Genomic DNA, 18,591 nt, shown 5'->3' with positions numbered 1-18,591 from the left:
ACAAACCATACTATGTCGTTTTGTCGTTTCATCTCTAGTTGCTCAGAAGAATTTGGGTATATATTTTTTGTAACGTTTTTTCTCCTAATGATCTTAATTAAATTTTTACAAAAAAAAAACATCTATAATATTAATTTTCGTATCAAAGTTTTTTCTACAGCCACTTGTTTTTATTGAACATATATTTTTGATATCGAAGCAACACAACGATCAAATTCCAGGCCGAAAACTCAGGCCACAAAACGTCGGTGAAGCACAACATCGAGCTCGTGCTTTGCCACAATAAAAAATCACTCAAACGCACTTCTCCGGAAGTCCTGATGACCATATCAACGTCCCTGCCGACGTATAAGTTCCTCGATAGATCTTCTTCCGGTCTTTTCGCATTCGTAGAGGACTCCTCAACCGCATCCTTGATGGCATAGGTCATTTCTTCCCTGCTGGTATAGGCGATTGCCAAGTTCACGCGAAAACTTTTATCTTTAGCCATACCCTTAATCTGACGATCAAACTCATGAAATTCCTCATCGAGCATCTTGAGATCCCCAACGATTTTATAACACACATCCAGCTCTTCCAGAAGGCTAGGATCATGTATGAGCTCGACGATGAAATCCTTAATCACGATCAATAGTTCACGAACCTCCTCTTCGGTTCTCTTGAAGTTCTCGATGCTGAAGAGGTAGAGGGTGATCTCTTTGATGCCCAAACGTTTGCATAATCTGAGGGCTGGGATGATTCGGGCTTTGCCTCGCACGTGGCCAATAATTACCTTCATTTTCTTATTCCTTGCATAACGCCTATTACCGTCCATGATTACACTTACGTGGCCTGGTATCGGACCACATCGCAAAACTTTTGCAACTAACACCTGTAAAATGGGCACCAGTTTGCGAAGAAGCTGCAGGGTCATTGTCTTGAAAAATTGCACCATTAGCTCAGGCTGATTTTTACGAACTAGATCCGAGGTTCAACAACAGTACAGACATAAAATTTTACTAGAATATTTTATAGTTGAGACATTGAAGCAATCATCAAATGACATGAGTTTCGCATTAAACTGTTGTTTATGATCTGTGTAAGAGGTGTAAAAGTGTACTCCTTGAAATCTATTTATCATTTGGTGTTCGGGATATCTGTAATATCTACCTATATGTATACAAAATAACATGAAAACTGCAATAAGAACTCCATGAAGAAAGGGTAGAAACGCTTTCTTGCGAAAATAGGGATGGTCATAGTAGTTACAGATGCCATAAGGCCCATTATTCTACGGCTTGGCTCAGCCCTTTTGGAACTGCCACCACTTGGATCTTTTGTTCCACTGAAGACCATCAATGATATTGACTAATCCAACGACGTCTTTGGCTGTTACCACTTGATGATCCAGAACTGGCTAGCCATCAGTTCCCATATGTACGATTCGTAAGTCTGCCAACTCTGCGCACTTATTGCATACAATGTGACCAGTTGTTTTTATTCTGACCTACATCAGTGCAGCTGACTTCGCGTCAGCAGTCGCAGCCATTACCCGAGGAGCAGATTGTAGCAGCTTTAGGAGCATTCTCGTGTGTTGCTCAGTAAGGCACCGCCAATCTTTTTGCCAGTATTTATTCCTCTCTAGAGAAAGATTAGGATATTGCTGGGAGAATTTTCATACAAAGACAACGGTTGCAGTGGGCAATAAACACTTTTTTTTCCATTTAAACCACCAGGAATGAATTAAATAGTCCCCTGCCCACGCAGAAAGGACTGGAGAAAATCCTTCCTCATTTTATGAAGATTACCAGAAGCTGTATACTTTAGCACTCAGTCATAAACCTAGGAAGTGTATGAATTCCAAAAATATCGAAGTTATCCGACCTTTAAGACCTATTTTTTTAACGTCATTTTTACTGGAGACGATGGAGAAACTAGTATAGACATGACTACACATATAAGAACAGAGGGGGAATCTGAAGAATACTTCTGTTGATCGGCCACATGTGGCTGCTCTATATCAGCTGATCGAAGTAATTCAGAAATACGCTGAATAACCTTCCGGGACATTTGATAACCCAACACATGTGTTGGTCAAAGATGCTCTTAAGAAGCGAGGAGTGTACAAATCCATTATCAAAATGAATATTTGAGATGTTGACGACAAGAGTGACTGATGAGATAAAGGATGGACAGCCAAACTACCTCTCTTAAGTCCACCCGCGAAACATATCTCAAGGGGGTTTAATAATCTCTCCCCCCTTCTGTGAAGCATAGTTGGTAGTGAATGTACTACTCCACAGACTCAGGGAACTTGGCTACGAATGTATATAGGCTATGAAGACGGCATAGCTAGCTCTGATATAGAGACCATATATAGTATGACCTCAGACCTCATATAACAGAAAAGAAAACTATCAGCTTTGAAATATATATTATCTCTCTGAATGTAGACGTTGTGGAATGTGTAAGTTAAATACAGAGACCCTTTCTCTATGGTTAAATATATCTGGAAGTAACCCTTGATATCAAGCTCCTGTGGAATAAACATATTGAAAACGCTGTTGGCAGAGCAATTCTAAGGCCTTGAAAGGCGTGCAGAAGTCTCTGTCTGGTGAAACTTTTGTATGTAACCCAAATTTACTGCGACGGATGTACCAAGAGTCACTTATATTAGGCAATTGTTAGGCAATCCCAGGCAAGTCAGAAGTCAGAAGTACAGGGAAAATCCTGTATAGAATTAAGAGGCTATAGGCTATGTTTGCATCCCTTTCGAATTATGAGAACGTGCCCAAATAGGGATCTGAATATCATAATAGATCCAATAGATCACCTTGTGATAGATATACTAGCCCATGAAGCCTTATATTCTGATTGGCTTAGAAAAGCCATTCCAAGGAATATCCAGGGAAGAAAAAGGCCAGCACTACCATGCTGAGTGGAAAGGCAGAATGGGGATACCAGTGCACTGGTATAGATTCTTTCTATTCTAAGCTATTTTCCATCTTTTCCATCTTTCGATAGCACATATTTATGCAAAAATTAGGCTCAGACAGGCGGCCTTCCTCGTATACACCTGACCCACTCGCGTTTGTAATTTGAAATATTTTCAAGTTCTACACTAGATGGCGCAATCGATCACTTTCGAAATATAATTGAGTTTTCCGTATCAAATCCTATCCTCATGGAGCAATGAACTCAAAAAAATACAATGTTCAATGCCATGGAGGTTAGTGAAAAGTAAAGAAATTAGAAAATACTTTTTTTATTTCATTAGATCAGGTAATTTTTTCATATTTTCAACTGATGGAGCAAAAAAACTTTTTTCTCTAAAGAAAAAACACTTGTCCTCAAAAACAGATAACGTTATATTGAATGTTCAAACTGGAAATTGAGTGCTTTATTTAGAAACTTTCTATAAAATCTCAAATGCAATGCCATATTTTCAACAGAATGCCAAAAAGCATTACTTATTGACCTTTAATGAATCACCCTATATACTTCAAAATACAAAAAACAGCTCATAATAAAGTTTAGTTTTCATAACTCTCTAAATTGTGAAAAACTATTAGTCTACCCTGTATCCAGCTAATCAATAACCAGCATTTAATAAAATAATGGTAATTGCTCATAAGCAATCACCAATTTTTTTGTGAGAAATCATGAAACAAACAGCGTTTGTACTGGAAAATGTATTTATTCAAAACATAATGTACACATATTAAAATAAAAATTTTCTTCAATTGATTATGACATGCTGAAAAAAAAAATTAAAATCAATATCACATTTGAAATAGAAAATATATCTACCACACCTTTCAATCAAACTTGCTCTCATTTTGCTTGTTATCACTGCGGGGTTGGAATCGTTCAGTTTAAATATTGACTCAATAACTGTTAATTCTGTAGAGGTAGTTTCTAATCCTGTAAAAGCACACCAATCATTCACAACTAAGCCTGCTGCAATCAAATTGCTTCCTCGGTTGACAGTTCCTGCCTAGAAAAGAAATATTCAATAAGGAATAGAAATTACTCATTAGTACGATTGCACAATATTAATTCATCACACTCACCACTAAGGGAACTTGTAGTACAGAGGAGAGTTCGTCAATATCTGTCAAATTTGTGTTGGGATGGACTAAACCTCCTTGGTTACTCAGTACCGAATATGTTCCTACCAATACATTATTTGCCACTGTATGCCTGAATACTTCAACTTTGAGAGTATCGGCTATTATTTCTTCAGTTTCCTACATGATTTGAACAGATATAAATTTCGGCAGTTATTTACTTCAAAATAAATTACCCGGTCCAAGTCTGGGTGTACTATGGCCACATAGTCATTGCAAGCAACCACGTTGCCTAATGCAGAAAGTCTTTCTTCGACTCTTTGAACCTTTACAGCATCTGGCAGAGCATTTCTCAAGTGCTGCAGTTCTGTATCTAATGTGGTGTGGGGAACCAGTAACCCATGTTTATTTCCTACACAAAGCCTACCTATTATTCTACATCCAGAGATAGAAGCATGTATGACTGGGATCGTATCAGACAACTCATTCTCCAAGTGACTATAAGATGAAAAAAAAACAGATAGCACCAATTGCACAATATGAACAAAGTATCTGAGTAACCTGAAATAATTTTCGGAAGCTCCTATTCCTACTAGGGCGTAACTGTTGGTAAGCTTAGTAAATACCCCCACTTCGTTCGAATTTTCGTACTGAACTCTTTGAGCCATAGTTCTGCAAAATACTATTTTGTCGTGTCGAGCAAAAACAAAAACGGAACTTATTTTTTTTTATCAATTCAACGATTAACACGATATCAGGGGGACTTCTTAACCTATAAAAAAAACTTTGGGAGCTGTCAAATCAGTGCCATTTTCTTCTTTTTTTTTAGAGCAAGTCAAGATAAAAAAGCGTCCCCTCGCGGCTTTTTGGAAAACAGCCGAGAAAAACAAAAAAATTTGTGTATTATTCTGTTCTGGAAATGTTTCGATATTGTTTATTCGTTGATTATTATAAATTCGCTTCATTCGAACTAACGATAACGTTTTATAGAATAATCAGCTGGAAAAAGCCCAATAATCCAATTAATCCTACAGTCATCCCTACTGAAATAGTTCCTGAGATTGCCGCATGAGCGCTCTTTACTTGCTTAGTTTCAAAATCTATGGTTAGCTTCAAATTAATTATTTTGTCTGTGCTACCTGAAATGTAACAAGTGAAAAAGTTAAGAAATGAAGAAAAGCCAACAATTATTTTCTCAGTTACTCAAATTATGAGGAAAGACAACAAGATTCAAAACGTTCGGTGCAATTTAAAATATATTATTATTCAAAAACCTTATTTGGAAGAATTTTACTACGTATGAAACGGAAATGGAAGTTTTTCCTCTACGAGGAAAAGGTAAGTGTTCAAATATCACTAAACGTAAATATCTACGATGAGATCAATGTTGTTATGAATTATTGATTTACGTAGGTATATCTTTAAATCTCATCAGAATTTCCAGTGAGAAGCAACTTTTTTGAAATTTTTATCAAATCAAAAGAGTAGTTATCAAATTAAGCTACGACTGGGCTAATTATTATCAACATGATCATTATATTTCCCTAGCAATTCATTCAATTATACCATAAATCCAGATTACACGAAGAGAAAATGTTTCGAAAAACCTTGGCGAATATGCGCCATCTTTTCAAACAAAACTGGGTATAGAATAGATAAACTAATTACCTATTTATCTATGGTTCACGCAGTGGTTCAAAATGTTTCGTGAACATACAGACATTTTCAAATGTTTTTCGAGTTTCCACAATATTCTAATTAACAATGTGAACTTTTTTTCTTGCAGACAATAGATAACCAGTTCAGTTTCTTTGAAAAATGAATTCAAGAGAACCTTGGCTATGTTTAGGTATGTAATACGATTCTCATTCTGTTACTAGTTTTTACAGAAAATTCATGTGTTTTCCCCAACAGTGAGGTGATGGAAATTTGGGATAGGTACCAATTAAATTTTTTTAGTTCATTCATTGCCCAGGGGGAGCACTTAAAACACTTTTTTGTCAAGATATTATTACATAAAAACAAGAAAGCTTTTTAAGAATGCCAGTTGTATTGGTCTAGTTAGAAATTGTTAAGGTTGTGGTCACAACATTTTGCTTTAATGTTATCAATAAATTTGGATCTATCATGAGGACATAATCATAATCGACGGATTCTCTTCCGTTTCAACGCCACAAGAATTTCCACCAGGAACAAAAAAACGGAGAATATCAGAAGAATCAAAATGGATCCGAACACAGTTTCCATATGCTCAAAGGACAAAGGAGTGTAAGAATTCCTGGCGCTCCTCGTCTGTACCTCCATCCTCTTGAATTTCAAATTCCTGTTCAACCCAAACTGATACTTCTCCAGCACCTTCCTGTTGATAATGGTGATGAAAGGCGAATTCTTCGTGAAGAAAAACGAGAAGAAACCGGGCAGCAAGGACTCCCTCATCACGCGGTACTTGGATTCGCCGTTGGCATTCAACTGCGACACGAAAAGCCGAGACTCTGATTCTGGAAGGACCAAAGCTTGGTAGTTGAGCGTTTTGTTGGCTATGAGATCGAACATTTCGCTTCGTGGCAGATTGACTGTCTGGTCTTTCAACGAAGGGACGTAGTGTTGGACCATCGATATGTATTCGGGCACTATGTAAACCGTCAGGTTGGATTGTAACAGGTCCTTTAAGGTATCGATTTGGTCGTCGTATTTAGCCAGGAGGAGGGTGGAGATGAGACCACACTGGAACGCGGCTATAAGGACCACGTTTTCCATCTGCCAAAGCACCAGCAGGCTCTTCTGCAGCCAGTTATAACTCAGATACGTCCTGGTCACGATGGATCTACCGACTGACACGCCATAAACGTCCAGGACAATCTGCTTCGCATTTCCTCCAGCAGTTGGCGAAGCTTTCTCGATGGAAAGGATTGCAATAGACAGCGCCACCATGGTGAGCATGATTGAACACCAAACGACAGTCTTGAAACCAATGGGGTTGTGAGACAGTTTTCTGGAGTACGGCACCATGACCACGAGGCGCTCCACGAAATAGGGCTGTGAGAAATCCAAATCGTCAGGGGAATCCGTCCTGAAGTACCTCATGGGACAGACGTCTCCCAGGCCACTCTTGACGGCCTGCTTGGCGTCGTTTAGCCGGTAAGGGGGCGTCTCTACGACCCTGAGCGTGGCGTTCAAATCCTGCAACAGCATCGTCCAAAAGTGTTTCTCTGCGCCATACCACTCGTCCCCCATCTTGTAACTTTCGGGGGGATTATGGAACAGCACCAGACCTATCTGGTAACGGTGCAGGTTTGAGAATTCTATATTGGTGAATATTAAGCTTATATCGGTGATGTTTATCACGATTTTCCTGAAAGGATCGTAAGAGAATACCCTTATATTCTCGTGGAATAGCACGACGATGAATCGATATATCTTCAAACGCCATAAACTCATCATAAAACCAGGAAGAAATCCCAAGTTTTCCACCTCGTCCATCAGAATGATGAATGTTGGTATCCTTGGCTTATAAAACCCTTGGTTAAGGGCTGAAATCACCTTCTCCTCGAAATTGACGTGGGTTCTGGCGAAAAAAAACACGTGCGTTGGAAAATTCACCAATTTTCCACCCTTCGTATTCATTTCACAGCCTGTATATGTTATGACGGAGGGACAGAACTCCTCCGTATTCCTCGTCTTTACTCCCAGACTGAAATCTTCAACGTCTACCAGCAAACAAGAGAGGAAGCTGGATGCGTTTCTGAACTCACTGCGTACAACGTTGAACAACTCTTGATTTTTTGCGTTTGTTGCATCTTCCGATATTTTCAAATTTATGGCCGATTCGTTGATGGTTGGAAAGAGGGCCAGAAGAATCAAGTATTTAATGTACATTTCGCTTAGTTACTGGGAAGCGTTCGAATAATTGCCTCTCTTCCAAATTTATCACTTAATAAAATCCACGTTTATCAGGAAATTGAATTGAGTTTGGTGGCGATCAGATAAACTGTCGTGTGAATTGAAGGATATGGATGGAACGGCACAATTAATAATTTATGAAATATATAAGGGAGGTTGTAGGGTTTTTAATTTGGAAAAAAGCACGCATTTTGTGAGGGCGAACGCTCAAATTTGTCGAAAATGCACGGTGGTCAGTTAGACTCCGTCCAAATTTCACCACCCTGTATTTAAGAAAGTCGATAATAATTTTTTCCCAAAGAAGATTGAAGTTCAGTTAAACGTGAGGGAATAAAAACTGCGAAATTGAAAAATCAATTTCCAGAAATCTGTAGTGCTGAATTCGTGCTGCCATCTATTGGATAGTGCCCACACTTCTTCGATCTGTTTACAGCGTTCTTTCTCTTATGTACACCAGTGTGCAAGCTGGTCACTAGGTGGCAGCACCAGCCGTCTAACCCCCAAAAGATAGGCTACTCGTAATACGCTGTTCGAAATTTCCAGTTATCTGCTAAACAAATACTGTTTTGTTTTTGAATGTATGTTTCATATCAATTTTCGGATTTAATGGTGCTCAAATGAAAATACAGATTTGATAGGTTCCAATATTTATTTTAAAAGGATAAGAAGGAACGTCATGATAATCTTATAAAAGTCTCATAGCACGATGTTCATTATTATTAGGTATGAAGAACCGGATCAGAAAAATCGAATAACATTTCTTTTAAGCGAAATTTGCCTTGCATAAGGCGAAATATAATTTTTCATTGAAAATTGTACAAAAAGCGTTCTTTGTAGAAATTGCTCCTGAATGTTTCGTAGCCTATATCAGACTCTTTAAGAGCACAATTAATTACAAATTTTCATGAATATTATCGAGTTTTTTATTTCATTCACAGGAAACTTGATTTTATGGGTTCTGTTCGAGGTGGGCTGACAAGCCCGAAGAAAAGGAGCGATGGAAAGGTCTTAGAGCACAGTCTTGTCCCTTCTAGGGCTGGGCTGCTAAGGGATCTCCCGGAAGTCGTTCCCAACTTTAGCCATCGAGGGACAAAGAGCTAAAAGGCAAGATTTGAACGTCAATGTGAGTGTTTTTTACTTTCAATCTGTAGTCAATCTAAAGGAAGAAGCACTTTTTTGACTCAAAAAAAATGTGTAAAAAGTGAAAAGTTGTATTGAATCGGTGCACTAATGTCGAGTATCAATTTTTGATGAAAGGGTTCACTATTTGAAACAACTAAGAACCCTTGCTTTGACAAATGATTCAAAAGACCTCATGATACAAAGTAGGATTATAGAACAAGTTTTTCATAACCAAGAACCGAATGAGATATTGGGCCTGTTCCGATATTGCTGAACAGTACTGTCAGTATTTCAGAAACGATGCCTATTGGCCCAGTCGTTCGAGTTCTATTGTTATTCGATTGCGGGCCAGTACTAACAGCAATATCGGAACAGGCCCATTTCGAAAAAAAAGAGGAATATGCACTAATTTCTCCTAGGAGGAACAGGCGTAGGCTGTTCAATGCATTCCACTGTGAAATTGCAGCAGTCGGGAAAAGGTTTGTCTGGATAAACAGAATAACATGGCCATTCAACTATCACTAGGTTGCATCTGTAAACAAAAAACAGATTTATCAGTTTATCATTTTTATTCACAGGAAAAATGATCGTGAAAGTCAAAACTGAGTGAATTTCAATCAACGAGCCTTCGTTAAAAGTATTGGCTATTTTCAGTTGGTTCACAATGAAATTTTTTTACTTTCGAATTCTACGATGCCTAATATTTTCTACAATTTTTTTTCCTGATCGTTGCGCATATCTATCTTGCATTCGTGAATAACGTAAGATGATGCATTTCACGTAAATCAATATTCAACGTTTATTCAACTGGAAATAAACGTAACTTATTAACTAGAATTTTACGTATTATTCTGGTTATAACTAGTCATGTATAAATTTTGATACTCACTTTTTCACACGGTATTTCCCACCGTCCAAGCACTGTATACTTTCGCATTTTCCGCTAACTTTAACTTCCGATCCTTTGTCAATCAATCCAATATTCTCCACGTAACATTTGTCAGGATGATCTGGAAAATTTTTCAATAAAATTCAATATCTAATAACGCTTGTCGAAAACAAGGAAAATTTCGTTCATACCCTTTATTTTATCTGCGGGGGAGTCTTCAATGGTTCCATAGTCGAATTGGGCATTGACGCACACAATTAAAACACCTATGAACACGAGTAAATTCTTCATTTCGTACGTTTCTGCACTGTGGTTCGTCTTATTTTGGTGTGTTGTTTGCGAATGAAGCTTTGTAGCTGTGAACTCGGAAGATAACCTGAAGACTGATAACTAATAAAGGGTCTTGTGGGTGATTGTAACATCGAAATGTTAATATCCAATTTCGATATCAACGCCCACTGCGATAATTTATAGAGGATTGGTGAAGAAGGGACACTTTCTGATCGAAATTGATTCAGACAGATACTACCGTCTGATATAAATATCCACCAAAGTTACCATCCGAAATCGAACTGGCCACGTGACATCATTCAGAGTGCCAAAGGTAGCTCAACTGTTCTATGGAGAGCGAGGAAGAGCTGATGCTGACCCTGGTTTCGATCTTATTTGACCTCGTCAGAACAACACGCACTTCGATGGGAAACGTCTTGGAATTCATAGACAGAATTGACAAGCTATATAATTGATGGACTCTTATTAGATGATGGTAGATGCCTGGAAGTTATAACAATAGCTCAGGGCCATCTGGCGGGTAATGGATCAAACTCAACGTCAAAAGTCTCAAAACAAAGCGGCCTCGGTTATTTCCATGAGTAATCACTTTATGATTAAATTCATGCTTTAGATACCTACTGTGAAAAGGGCTATATATTTTTCTACAATTATTATAGTACTTATTCTTAGTTTCATTATTAGTCTATTAATTTTTTTTCAATAACTGAATAATATTGTTTGCTGTTATAAGACCGACAGGCATTTATGGAAATTCACGAATAACATTTTATTCGAGCGAAATTTGCCTTGCATAAGTATTTGTACATTGTACAAAAAGCGTTCTTTGTAGTAATTGCTCCTGAATGTTTCGAAGCTTATATTAGACTCTTCAAGAGCACAATTAATTACAAATTTTCATAAATATTATCGAGTTTGTTATTTCTTCCACAGAAGCGAGGGCGAACGCTCAAATTTGTCGAAAATGCCCGGTGGTCAGTTGGACTCCGTCCAAATTTCACTACCCTGTATTTCAGGAAGTCGATAATAATTTTTTCCCAAAGAAGATTGAAGTTTAGGTAAAGCTGAATGTGTAAAAACTGATAAATCAAAAAATTCTTATCGATTTCCAGAAATCTGTAGTGCCGAATTTGTGCTGCCATCTATTGGATAGTGCTCACACTTCTTCGATCTATTTAAAGCGTTCTTTCTCTAATGTATACCAGTGTGCAAGCTGGTCACTAGGTGGCAGCACTAACGTTCTGACCCCCAGAATAAAGGCTACCCGTAATACACTGTTCGATATTTCAAGTTATCTGCTATTCCTTGATCGCATATAAACAAATACTGTTTTGTTTTTGAATGTATGTTTCGTTTCGTATCAATTTTCGGATTTAATGGTGCTCAAATGAAAATATAGATTTGATAGGTTCCAATATTTATTTTAAAAGGATAAGAAGGAAAGTCATGATAATCTTATAAAAGTCTCATAGCACGATGTTTATTATTGTTAGGTATGAAGAATCGGATCAGAAAAATCGAATAACATTTTATTTAAGCGAAATTTGCCTTGCATAAGGCGAAATATAATTTTTTATTGAAAAATTCTTTGTACAAATTGCTCCTGAATGTTTCGTAGCCTATATCAGACTCTTTAAGCGCACAATTAATGAGAAATTTTCATGAATATTATCGAGTTTTTTATTTCTTCCACAGAAAACTTTATTTTATGGGTTCTGTACGAGGTGGGCTGAGAAGCCCGAAGAAAAGGAGCGATGGAAAGGTCTTAGAGCACAGTCTTGTCCCTTTTTAGGGCTGGGCTGCTAAGGGATCTCCCGGAAGTCGTTCCCAACTTTAGCCATCGAGGGACAAAGAGCTAAAAGGCAAGATTTGAACGTCAATGTGAGTGTTTTTGACTTTCAATCTGTAGTCGACGCCCACCTAAAGGAAGATTTTGACTCAAAAAATTGTGTAAAAAGTGAAAAGCTATATTGAATCGGTGCACTAATGTTGATTATTAATTTTCAAGAAAAGGGTTCTCTATTTGAAACAATCCTTGCTCTGACTAATGATTCAAAAGACTATGACACACCGTTGGCTTAATAGAATAGAACAAGCTTTTCATAAACAAGAACCAGATGAAAATAGTTTGAAAAAAGTGGAATATGCACTAGTTTCTTCTAGGAGGAGTAGGCGTAGGCCGCTTAGGCAGTTCAATGCATTCCACTGTGAAATTGCAGCAGTCGGGAAAAGGTTTGTCTGGATAAACAGAATAACATGGCCATTCAACTATCACTAGGTTGCATCTGTAAACAAAAAACAGATTCATCAGTTAATCATTTTTATTCACAGGAAAAATGATCTTGAAAGTCAAAACTGGGTGAATTTCAATCAACGAGCCTTCGTTATTGGCTATTTTCAGTTCGTTCACAATGATATTTTTTTACTTTCGAAGTTTACGATGCCTAATATTTTCTACAATTTTTTTCCTGATCGATATGCATATCTATCTTGCATTCGTGAATAACGTAAGATGATGCATTTCACGTAAATCAATATTCAACGTTTATTCAACTGGAAATAAACGTAACTTATTAACTTGAATTTTACGTATTATTCTGGTTAAAATTAGTCATGTATAATTTTTGATACTCACTTTTTCACACGGTATTTCCCACCGTCCAAGCACTGTATACTTTCGCATTTTCCACTAACTTTAACTTCCGATCCTTTGTCAATCAATCCAATATTCTCCACGTAACATTTGTCAGGATGATCTGGAAAATTTTTCAATGAAATTCAATATCTAATAACGCTTTTCGAAAACAAGGAAAATTTCGTTCATACCCTTGATTTTATCTGCCGGGGAGTCTTCAATGGTTCCATAGTCGAATTGGGCATTGACGCACACAATTAAAACACCTATGAACACGAGTAAATTCTTCATTTCGTACGTTTCTGCACTGTGGTTCGTCTTATTTTGGTGTGTTGTTTGCGAATGAAGCTTTGTAGCTGTGAACTCGGAAGATAACCTGAAGACTGATAACTAATAAAGGGTCTTTGTGGGTGATTGTAACATCGAAATGTTAATATCGAATTTCGATATCAACGCCCACTACGATAATTTATAGAGGACTGGTGAAGAAGGAACACTTTCTGATCGAAATTGATTCAGACAGATACTACCGTCTGATATGAATATCAACCAAAGTTACCATCCGAAATCGAACTGACCACGTGACATCATTCAGAGTGCCAAAGGTAGCTCAACTGTTCTATCGAGAGCGAGGAAGAGCTGATGCTGACCCTGGTTTCGATCTTATTTGACCTCGTCAGAACAACACGTACTTCGATGAGAAACGTCTTGGAATTCATAGACAGAATTGACAAGCTATATAATTGATGGACTCTTATTAGATGATGGTAGATGCCTGGAAGTTATAACAATAGCTCAGGGCCATCTGGCGGGTAATGGATCAAACTCAACGTCAAAAGCCTCAAAACAAAGCGGCCTCAGTTATGTATTTCCATGAGTAATCACTTTATAATTAAATTCATGCTTTAGATACCTACTGTGAAAAGGGCTATATATTTTTCTACAATTATTATAGTACTTATTCTTAGTTTCATTATTAGTCTATCAATTTTTTTTCAATAACTGAATAATATTGTTTGCTGTTATAAGACTGACAGGCATTTATGGAAATTCACGAATAACATTTTATTCGAGCGAAATTTGCCTTGCATAAGTATTTGTACATTGTACAAAAAGCGTTCTTGTGAATGTGGGTGTTTTTCACTTTCAATCTGTAATCGATGCCCATCTAAAGGAAGAAGCACTGATTTTGACTCAAAAGAATAAATGCACGTATTTTTTCGGAAGGTGGTTGCATAAAAAGTAAACATTTGTATTGAATCGGTTCAAGAATGTTGGTTATTAATTTTCGAGTAAAGGGTTCTCTATTTGAAACAACACTTGCTCTGACTAATGATTCAAAAGACCATGACACACCGTTGGATTAATAGAAAAGAACAAGCTTTTCATAAACAAGAACCAAACGAAATAGTTTGAAAAAAGTGGAACATGCACTAGTTTCTTTTAGGAGGAATAGGCGTAGGCCGCGTAGGCAGATCAATGCATTCCACTGAGACTTCGCAGCAGTCGGGAAAAGGTCTTTCTCGATTAATAGTATAGCATGGCCATTCCATCGTCACTTCGTCGCATCTGTAAAAAAAAACAGATTTATCAGTTAGGTAATCATTTTCATTTACAGGAAAAATGAAGTTTACGATGCATAATATTTCCTACAATTTTTTTTCCTGATCGTTTCGCATATCTGTCTTGCATTCGTGAATAACGTAAGATCATGCATTTCACGTAAATCAATATTCAACGTTTATTCAACTGGAAATAAACGTAATTTAATAACTAGAATTTTACGTATTATTCTGGTTACAAACTAATCATGTATAAATTTTGATACTCACTTTTTCACACGGTATTTCCCACCGTCCAAGCACTGTATACTTTCGCATTTTCCGCTAACTTTAACTTCCGATCCTTTGTCAATCAATCCAATATTCTCCACGTAACATTTGTCAGGATGATCTAGAACAATTTTTCAATAAAATTCAATATCTAATAACTCTTGTCGAAAACAAGGAAAATTTCGTTCATACCCTTTATTTTATCCGCTGGAGAGTCTTCTTCGACTTCTTCGATGGTTCCATAGTCGTCTTCGGCATTGACGCACACAATTAAAACACCTATGAACACGAGTAAATTCTTCATTTCGTACGTTTCTGCACTGTGGTTCGTCTTATTTTGGTGTGTTGTTTGCGAATGAAGCTTTGTAGCTGTGAACTCGGAAGATAACCTGAAGATCGATAACTAATAAAGGGTCTTTATGGGTGATTGCAAATTGTAACATCGACATATTAATATCGAATTTAGATGTTAACACCTACTGCGATAATTTATACAGGACTGGTGAAGAAGGAACAATAAGGAACACTTTCTGATTGATTCAGACAGATACCATCGCCTGATATAAATATCAACCGAAGTTACCATGCGAAATCGAACTGGCCACGTGACATCATTCAGAGTGCCAAAGGTAGCTCAACTGTTCTATCGAGAGCGAGGAAGAGCTGATGCTGACCCTGGTTTCGATCTTATTTGACCTCGTCAGAACAACTTGCACTTCGATGGGAAACGCAATTGACAAACAATATAATTGATGGGCTCTTATTAGATAATGGTGGATGCTTGGAAGTTATAACAATCACCCAGGGCCATCTGGCGGGTTATGAATCAAACTCATGCAACCTTCTTCCAAAGGCCTCAAAACGAAGCGGCATCACTCATTTGTAGAGTAATCACTTTATGATTGAATTCATGCCTTAGATACCTACTGTGAAAAGGGCTATTCATTTTTCTACAATTATTATAGTATTTCTTTATTTTATCATTAATAACAGGAGTATATTGTTTGTTGTTATAAGACTGACAGGCATTTATGGAAATTCACTGATATAAATATTTTATTATCTCGAAAAAAAAGTGATATAATTCATGAGAAATAAGTGAAAAGTTCGCTAATTTCTTCTTGTGGGAGGAACAGGTGTTGGCTTACGCGGGAGACATTCTATTTTGAAAGTACAGCATTCTGGAAAAGATACATCTGGATAAACAGCGTAGCATGGCGGTTCAACTGCCAATGGAGGACATCTGTAAAAATTAAATACATGTATTATACGTTTTATCATGAAGCTCCGCTTAAAAGGATTGTCCAAATGCCTTTTGTCGCAACAACTATCTTTTATAATAATAATAATAATAATAATAATGTTTATTTGCAACAACAATATAAAATGTACAAAACATAGGTACATACAATATACGATGTAATAATTACGTCCAAATAAACGGAAAATATTATTAGCCCATTAGAACATCACTGTTGTGCATGGGCAATACACTTTTTATATGTTTAGAATCTTAGACGCCTATTTCTAGCGTTCGTGGTGCTTGCACCTATCTCATGTTACAACAAACACATAATTATACAACAAAATATAGTTTTATCCTCTTTTTAAATCATTGCGGCTTTCGTGTGGGGGTGACAGAAGCAAAAGGCACATTAAGAGTTTCAGTTATTCTCAATCAGCTGCTTTGTCTCGAACCTTCCCAGAAGATGGGTTTAGAGTCATATGTCATCAAGGTACTGTTTACTTTATTTCAATTAATTTTTGCGATCCTAATCTAATGGATAAGAATAAAGTCTTAAATTTTGCATTGCAATTCGAATTCAGTTAGGGGAAGATCGAAAAATATCACATTTAAGGAGGAAGGTCTAAATTATTCACGAATTTTTTTCACAATGGTCATCACAATCTTCTTCTTGTTCGAACCCTCCAAACAATCGTTGTAAAAATGGGGTGTGACAAAATCCCTATGACTTTGTCAACATATAAACACTTACAATGAACTTTCCCAATTTTCTACTCTGCTTTCACCCAAAATCACAATTCAACAATTTTTTCATTGCATCAAGTTACCTGATGCAACTAATCAGATAGACTCATGATATACTGAACCATTCATTGTTCAGCGACATGTTTAAGTTTTGTTTCGTTTTTCCGATGCCGGAGTCATCTTTCACAGTCCCGTACTCGAAAGTCAAATTGTAGCTCAGTCATCTTGAATATTTTATAAAGAAAATTTTTGCTGAACTATGTTATTCTGATGACTTCTACTGTCTTCTACCTTCTGTCAAAAAAAACCTCACCTTTGTAAACACTAATTCATTACTCGCAAAGAATTCCATACCAAATTCGAAAATAATCACTTACTTTTTCACTCGGTATTTTCCCTCATCTAAGCACGAAACTTTTTCGCATTTTCCACTAACTTTGGCTTCTGCTCCTTTGTCCATCAATCCAACGCCGTCCACGAAACATTTTCCGGGATTATCTGAAGTAATAATTACAAAATCCATGATAAAAAAGAAAAGAAATCACGTACCTACCTTTGATTTTGTCTGCTGGCGAATCTTCTGTATATCCATAATCGAATTGGGCGTTGATGCACACAACAAAAACACCTATGAAAACGAGGAAAATCTTCATATTGTGTATGTTTTAAGCGTGTGGTCCTTCTGAGTATGATGGGTCGTCTGAAAATGAGATCGCTTCTGAAGCTGCGAACTCGAGAAATGACCCCAAGCGATGACTGCTAATATGAGATGATTTATTGATGTTATTCAAAACTTACCAATAGTTGTTGTTGAGGTAACAGAGTAACAGGTTTTATGGAAACAAAAATAACTTCTTGTTTGGAAGCAATGATAAAACGATGCGACTCTAGCAAACTCACTGTTTTTCTTAATATACTTTTTAAGGTTTTCACTCCCAATCTCTGAAACAAAATCAATTAAAAATGAAATCAACGAAATAAATAACGTTGAAATTATAATTTTAAGTGGTAACGTTTCGGAGTCTAAATCAGACAATCAGACTCCTTGATTGACAATTAATGTCAAACAAAAGCCTCAATTCAGAAGATTTTCGAAAATAGATTAGATTTTTGTCAGGATGATCTGGAAAGTTTTTCAATAAAATTCAATATCTAATAACGCTTTTCGAAAACAAGGAAAATTTCGTTCATACCCTTTATTTTATCTGCGGGGGAGTCTTCAATGGAATGGTTCCATAGTCGAATTGGGCATTGACGCACACAATTAAAACACCTATGAACACGAGTAAATTCTTCATTTCGTACGTTTCTGCACTGCGTTTCGTCTTATTTTGGTGTGTTGTTTGCGAATGAAGCTTTGTAGCTGTGAACTCGGAAGATAACCTGAAGACTGATAACTAATAAAGGGTCTTTATGGGTGATTGTAAATTGTAAAATCGACATGTTAATATCGAATTTAGATGTTAACACCTACTGCGATAATTTATACAGGACTGGTGAAGAAGGAACAATAAGGAACACTTTCTGATTGATTCAGACAGATACCATCGCCTGATATAAATATCAACCGAAGTTACCATGCGAAATCGAACTGGCCACTTGACATCATTCAGAGTGTCAAAGGTAGCTCAACTGTTCTATCGAGAGCGAGGAAGAGCTGATGCTGACCCTGGTTTCGATCTTATTTGACCTCGTCAGAACAACTTGCACTTCGATGGGAAAAGGAATTGACAAACAATATAATTGATGGGCTCTTATTAGATAATGGTGGATGCTTGGAAGTTATAACAATCACCCAGGGCCATCTGGCGGGTTATGAATCAAACTCATGCACCCTTCTTCCAAAGGCCTCAAAACGAAGCGGCATCACTTATTTGTCGAGT

At 37.0% G+C, this 18,591-nt stretch overlaps 6 protein-coding genes across 7 annotated transcripts; all 6 read right to left on the bottom strand.

Annotated features, from left to right (window-relative positions):
* Nucleotides 1-118: 118 nt before the first annotated feature.
* LOC123320192 (dehydrodolichyl diphosphate synthase complex subunit DHDDS-like) lies at nucleotides 119-947 on the bottom strand. The gene has a single exon (XM_044907397.1). It carries the CDS (start codon nucleotides 932-934, stop codon nucleotides 155-157), a length of 780 nt encoding a protein of 259 aa, XP_044763332.1. The 5' UTR covers nucleotides 935-947; the 3' UTR covers nucleotides 119-154.
* A 2,713-nt stretch (nucleotides 948-3,660) lies between these two features.
* LOC123320050 (eukaryotic translation initiation factor 6) lies at nucleotides 3,661-4,836 on the bottom strand. Its single transcript, XM_044907200.1, has 5 exons — nucleotides 4,611-4,836; nucleotides 4,286-4,547; nucleotides 4,053-4,229; nucleotides 3,795-3,976; nucleotides 3,661-3,736 (listed from the first exon to the last, which is right to left on the bottom strand). The coding sequence occupies exons 1-5, from the start codon at nucleotides 4,715-4,717 to the stop codon at nucleotides 3,727-3,729; spliced, it is 738 nt and encodes a 245-aa protein (XP_044763135.1). The 5' UTR covers nucleotides 4,718-4,836; the 3' UTR covers nucleotides 3,661-3,726.
* A 4,146-nt stretch (nucleotides 4,837-8,982) lies between these two features.
* LOC123319868 lies at nucleotides 8,983-10,427 on the bottom strand. The gene is made up of 5 exons (XM_044906888.1): nucleotides 10,420-10,427; nucleotides 10,152-10,336; nucleotides 9,961-10,081; nucleotides 9,451-9,603; nucleotides 8,983-9,320 (listed from the first exon to the last, which is right to left on the bottom strand). Exons 2-4 carry the CDS (start codon nucleotides 10,249-10,251, stop codon nucleotides 9,477-9,479), a joined length of 348 nt encoding a protein of 115 aa, XP_044762823.1. The 5' UTR covers nucleotides 10,252-10,336; nucleotides 10,420-10,427; the 3' UTR covers nucleotides 8,983-9,320; nucleotides 9,451-9,476.
* A 1,224-nt stretch (nucleotides 10,428-11,651) lies between these two features.
* Nucleotides 11,652-13,353, bottom strand: LOC123319866. The gene is made up of 3 exons (XM_044906884.1): nucleotides 13,078-13,353; nucleotides 12,887-13,007; nucleotides 11,652-12,536 (listed from the first exon to the last, which is right to left on the bottom strand). The coding sequence occupies exons 1-3, from the start codon at nucleotides 13,175-13,177 to the stop codon at nucleotides 12,401-12,403; spliced, it is 357 nt and encodes a 118-aa protein (XP_044762819.1). The 5' UTR covers nucleotides 13,178-13,353; the 3' UTR covers nucleotides 11,652-12,400.
* Nucleotides 13,354-14,124: 771 nt separating this feature from the next.
* On the bottom strand, nucleotides 14,125-15,105 carry LOC123319865. The gene is made up of 3 exons (XM_044906883.1): nucleotides 14,911-15,105; nucleotides 14,719-14,839; nucleotides 14,125-14,455 (listed from the first exon to the last, which is right to left on the bottom strand). The coding sequence occupies exons 1-3, from the start codon at nucleotides 15,020-15,022 to the stop codon at nucleotides 14,320-14,322; spliced, it is 369 nt and encodes a 122-aa protein (XP_044762818.1). The 5' UTR covers nucleotides 15,023-15,105; the 3' UTR covers nucleotides 14,125-14,319.
* Nucleotides 15,106-15,674: 569 nt separating this feature from the next.
* On the bottom strand, nucleotides 15,675-17,638 carry LOC123319867. 2 transcript variants are annotated; one of them, XM_044906886.1, is made up of 4 exons: nucleotides 17,507-17,638; nucleotides 17,262-17,408; nucleotides 17,086-17,206; nucleotides 15,675-15,961 (listed from the first exon to the last, which is right to left on the bottom strand). In XM_044906886.1, exons 2-4 carry the CDS (start codon nucleotides 17,359-17,361, stop codon nucleotides 15,829-15,831), a joined length of 354 nt encoding a protein of 117 aa, XP_044762821.1. In that variant the 5' UTR covers nucleotides 17,362-17,408; nucleotides 17,507-17,638; the 3' UTR covers nucleotides 15,675-15,828. The 2 variants fall into 2 exon arrangements, with proteins under 2 accessions (XP_044762821.1, XP_044762822.1); XM_044906887.1 differs by lacking the exon at nucleotides 17,507-17,638 and having other exon boundaries at nucleotides 17,262-17,422.
* Nucleotides 17,639-18,591: the final 953 nt, after the last annotated feature.

Source organism: Coccinella septempunctata, chromosome 9, assembly GCF_907165205.1.
Source record: "Coccinella septempunctata chromosome 9, icCocSept1.1, whole genome shotgun sequence".
NCBI lineage: Eukaryota > Metazoa > Arthropoda > Insecta > Coleoptera > Coccinellidae > Coccinella > Coccinella septempunctata.
The sequence above is the reverse complement of the archived record's forward strand: the minus strand, read 5'-3'. Positions and strand labels throughout refer to the sequence as shown.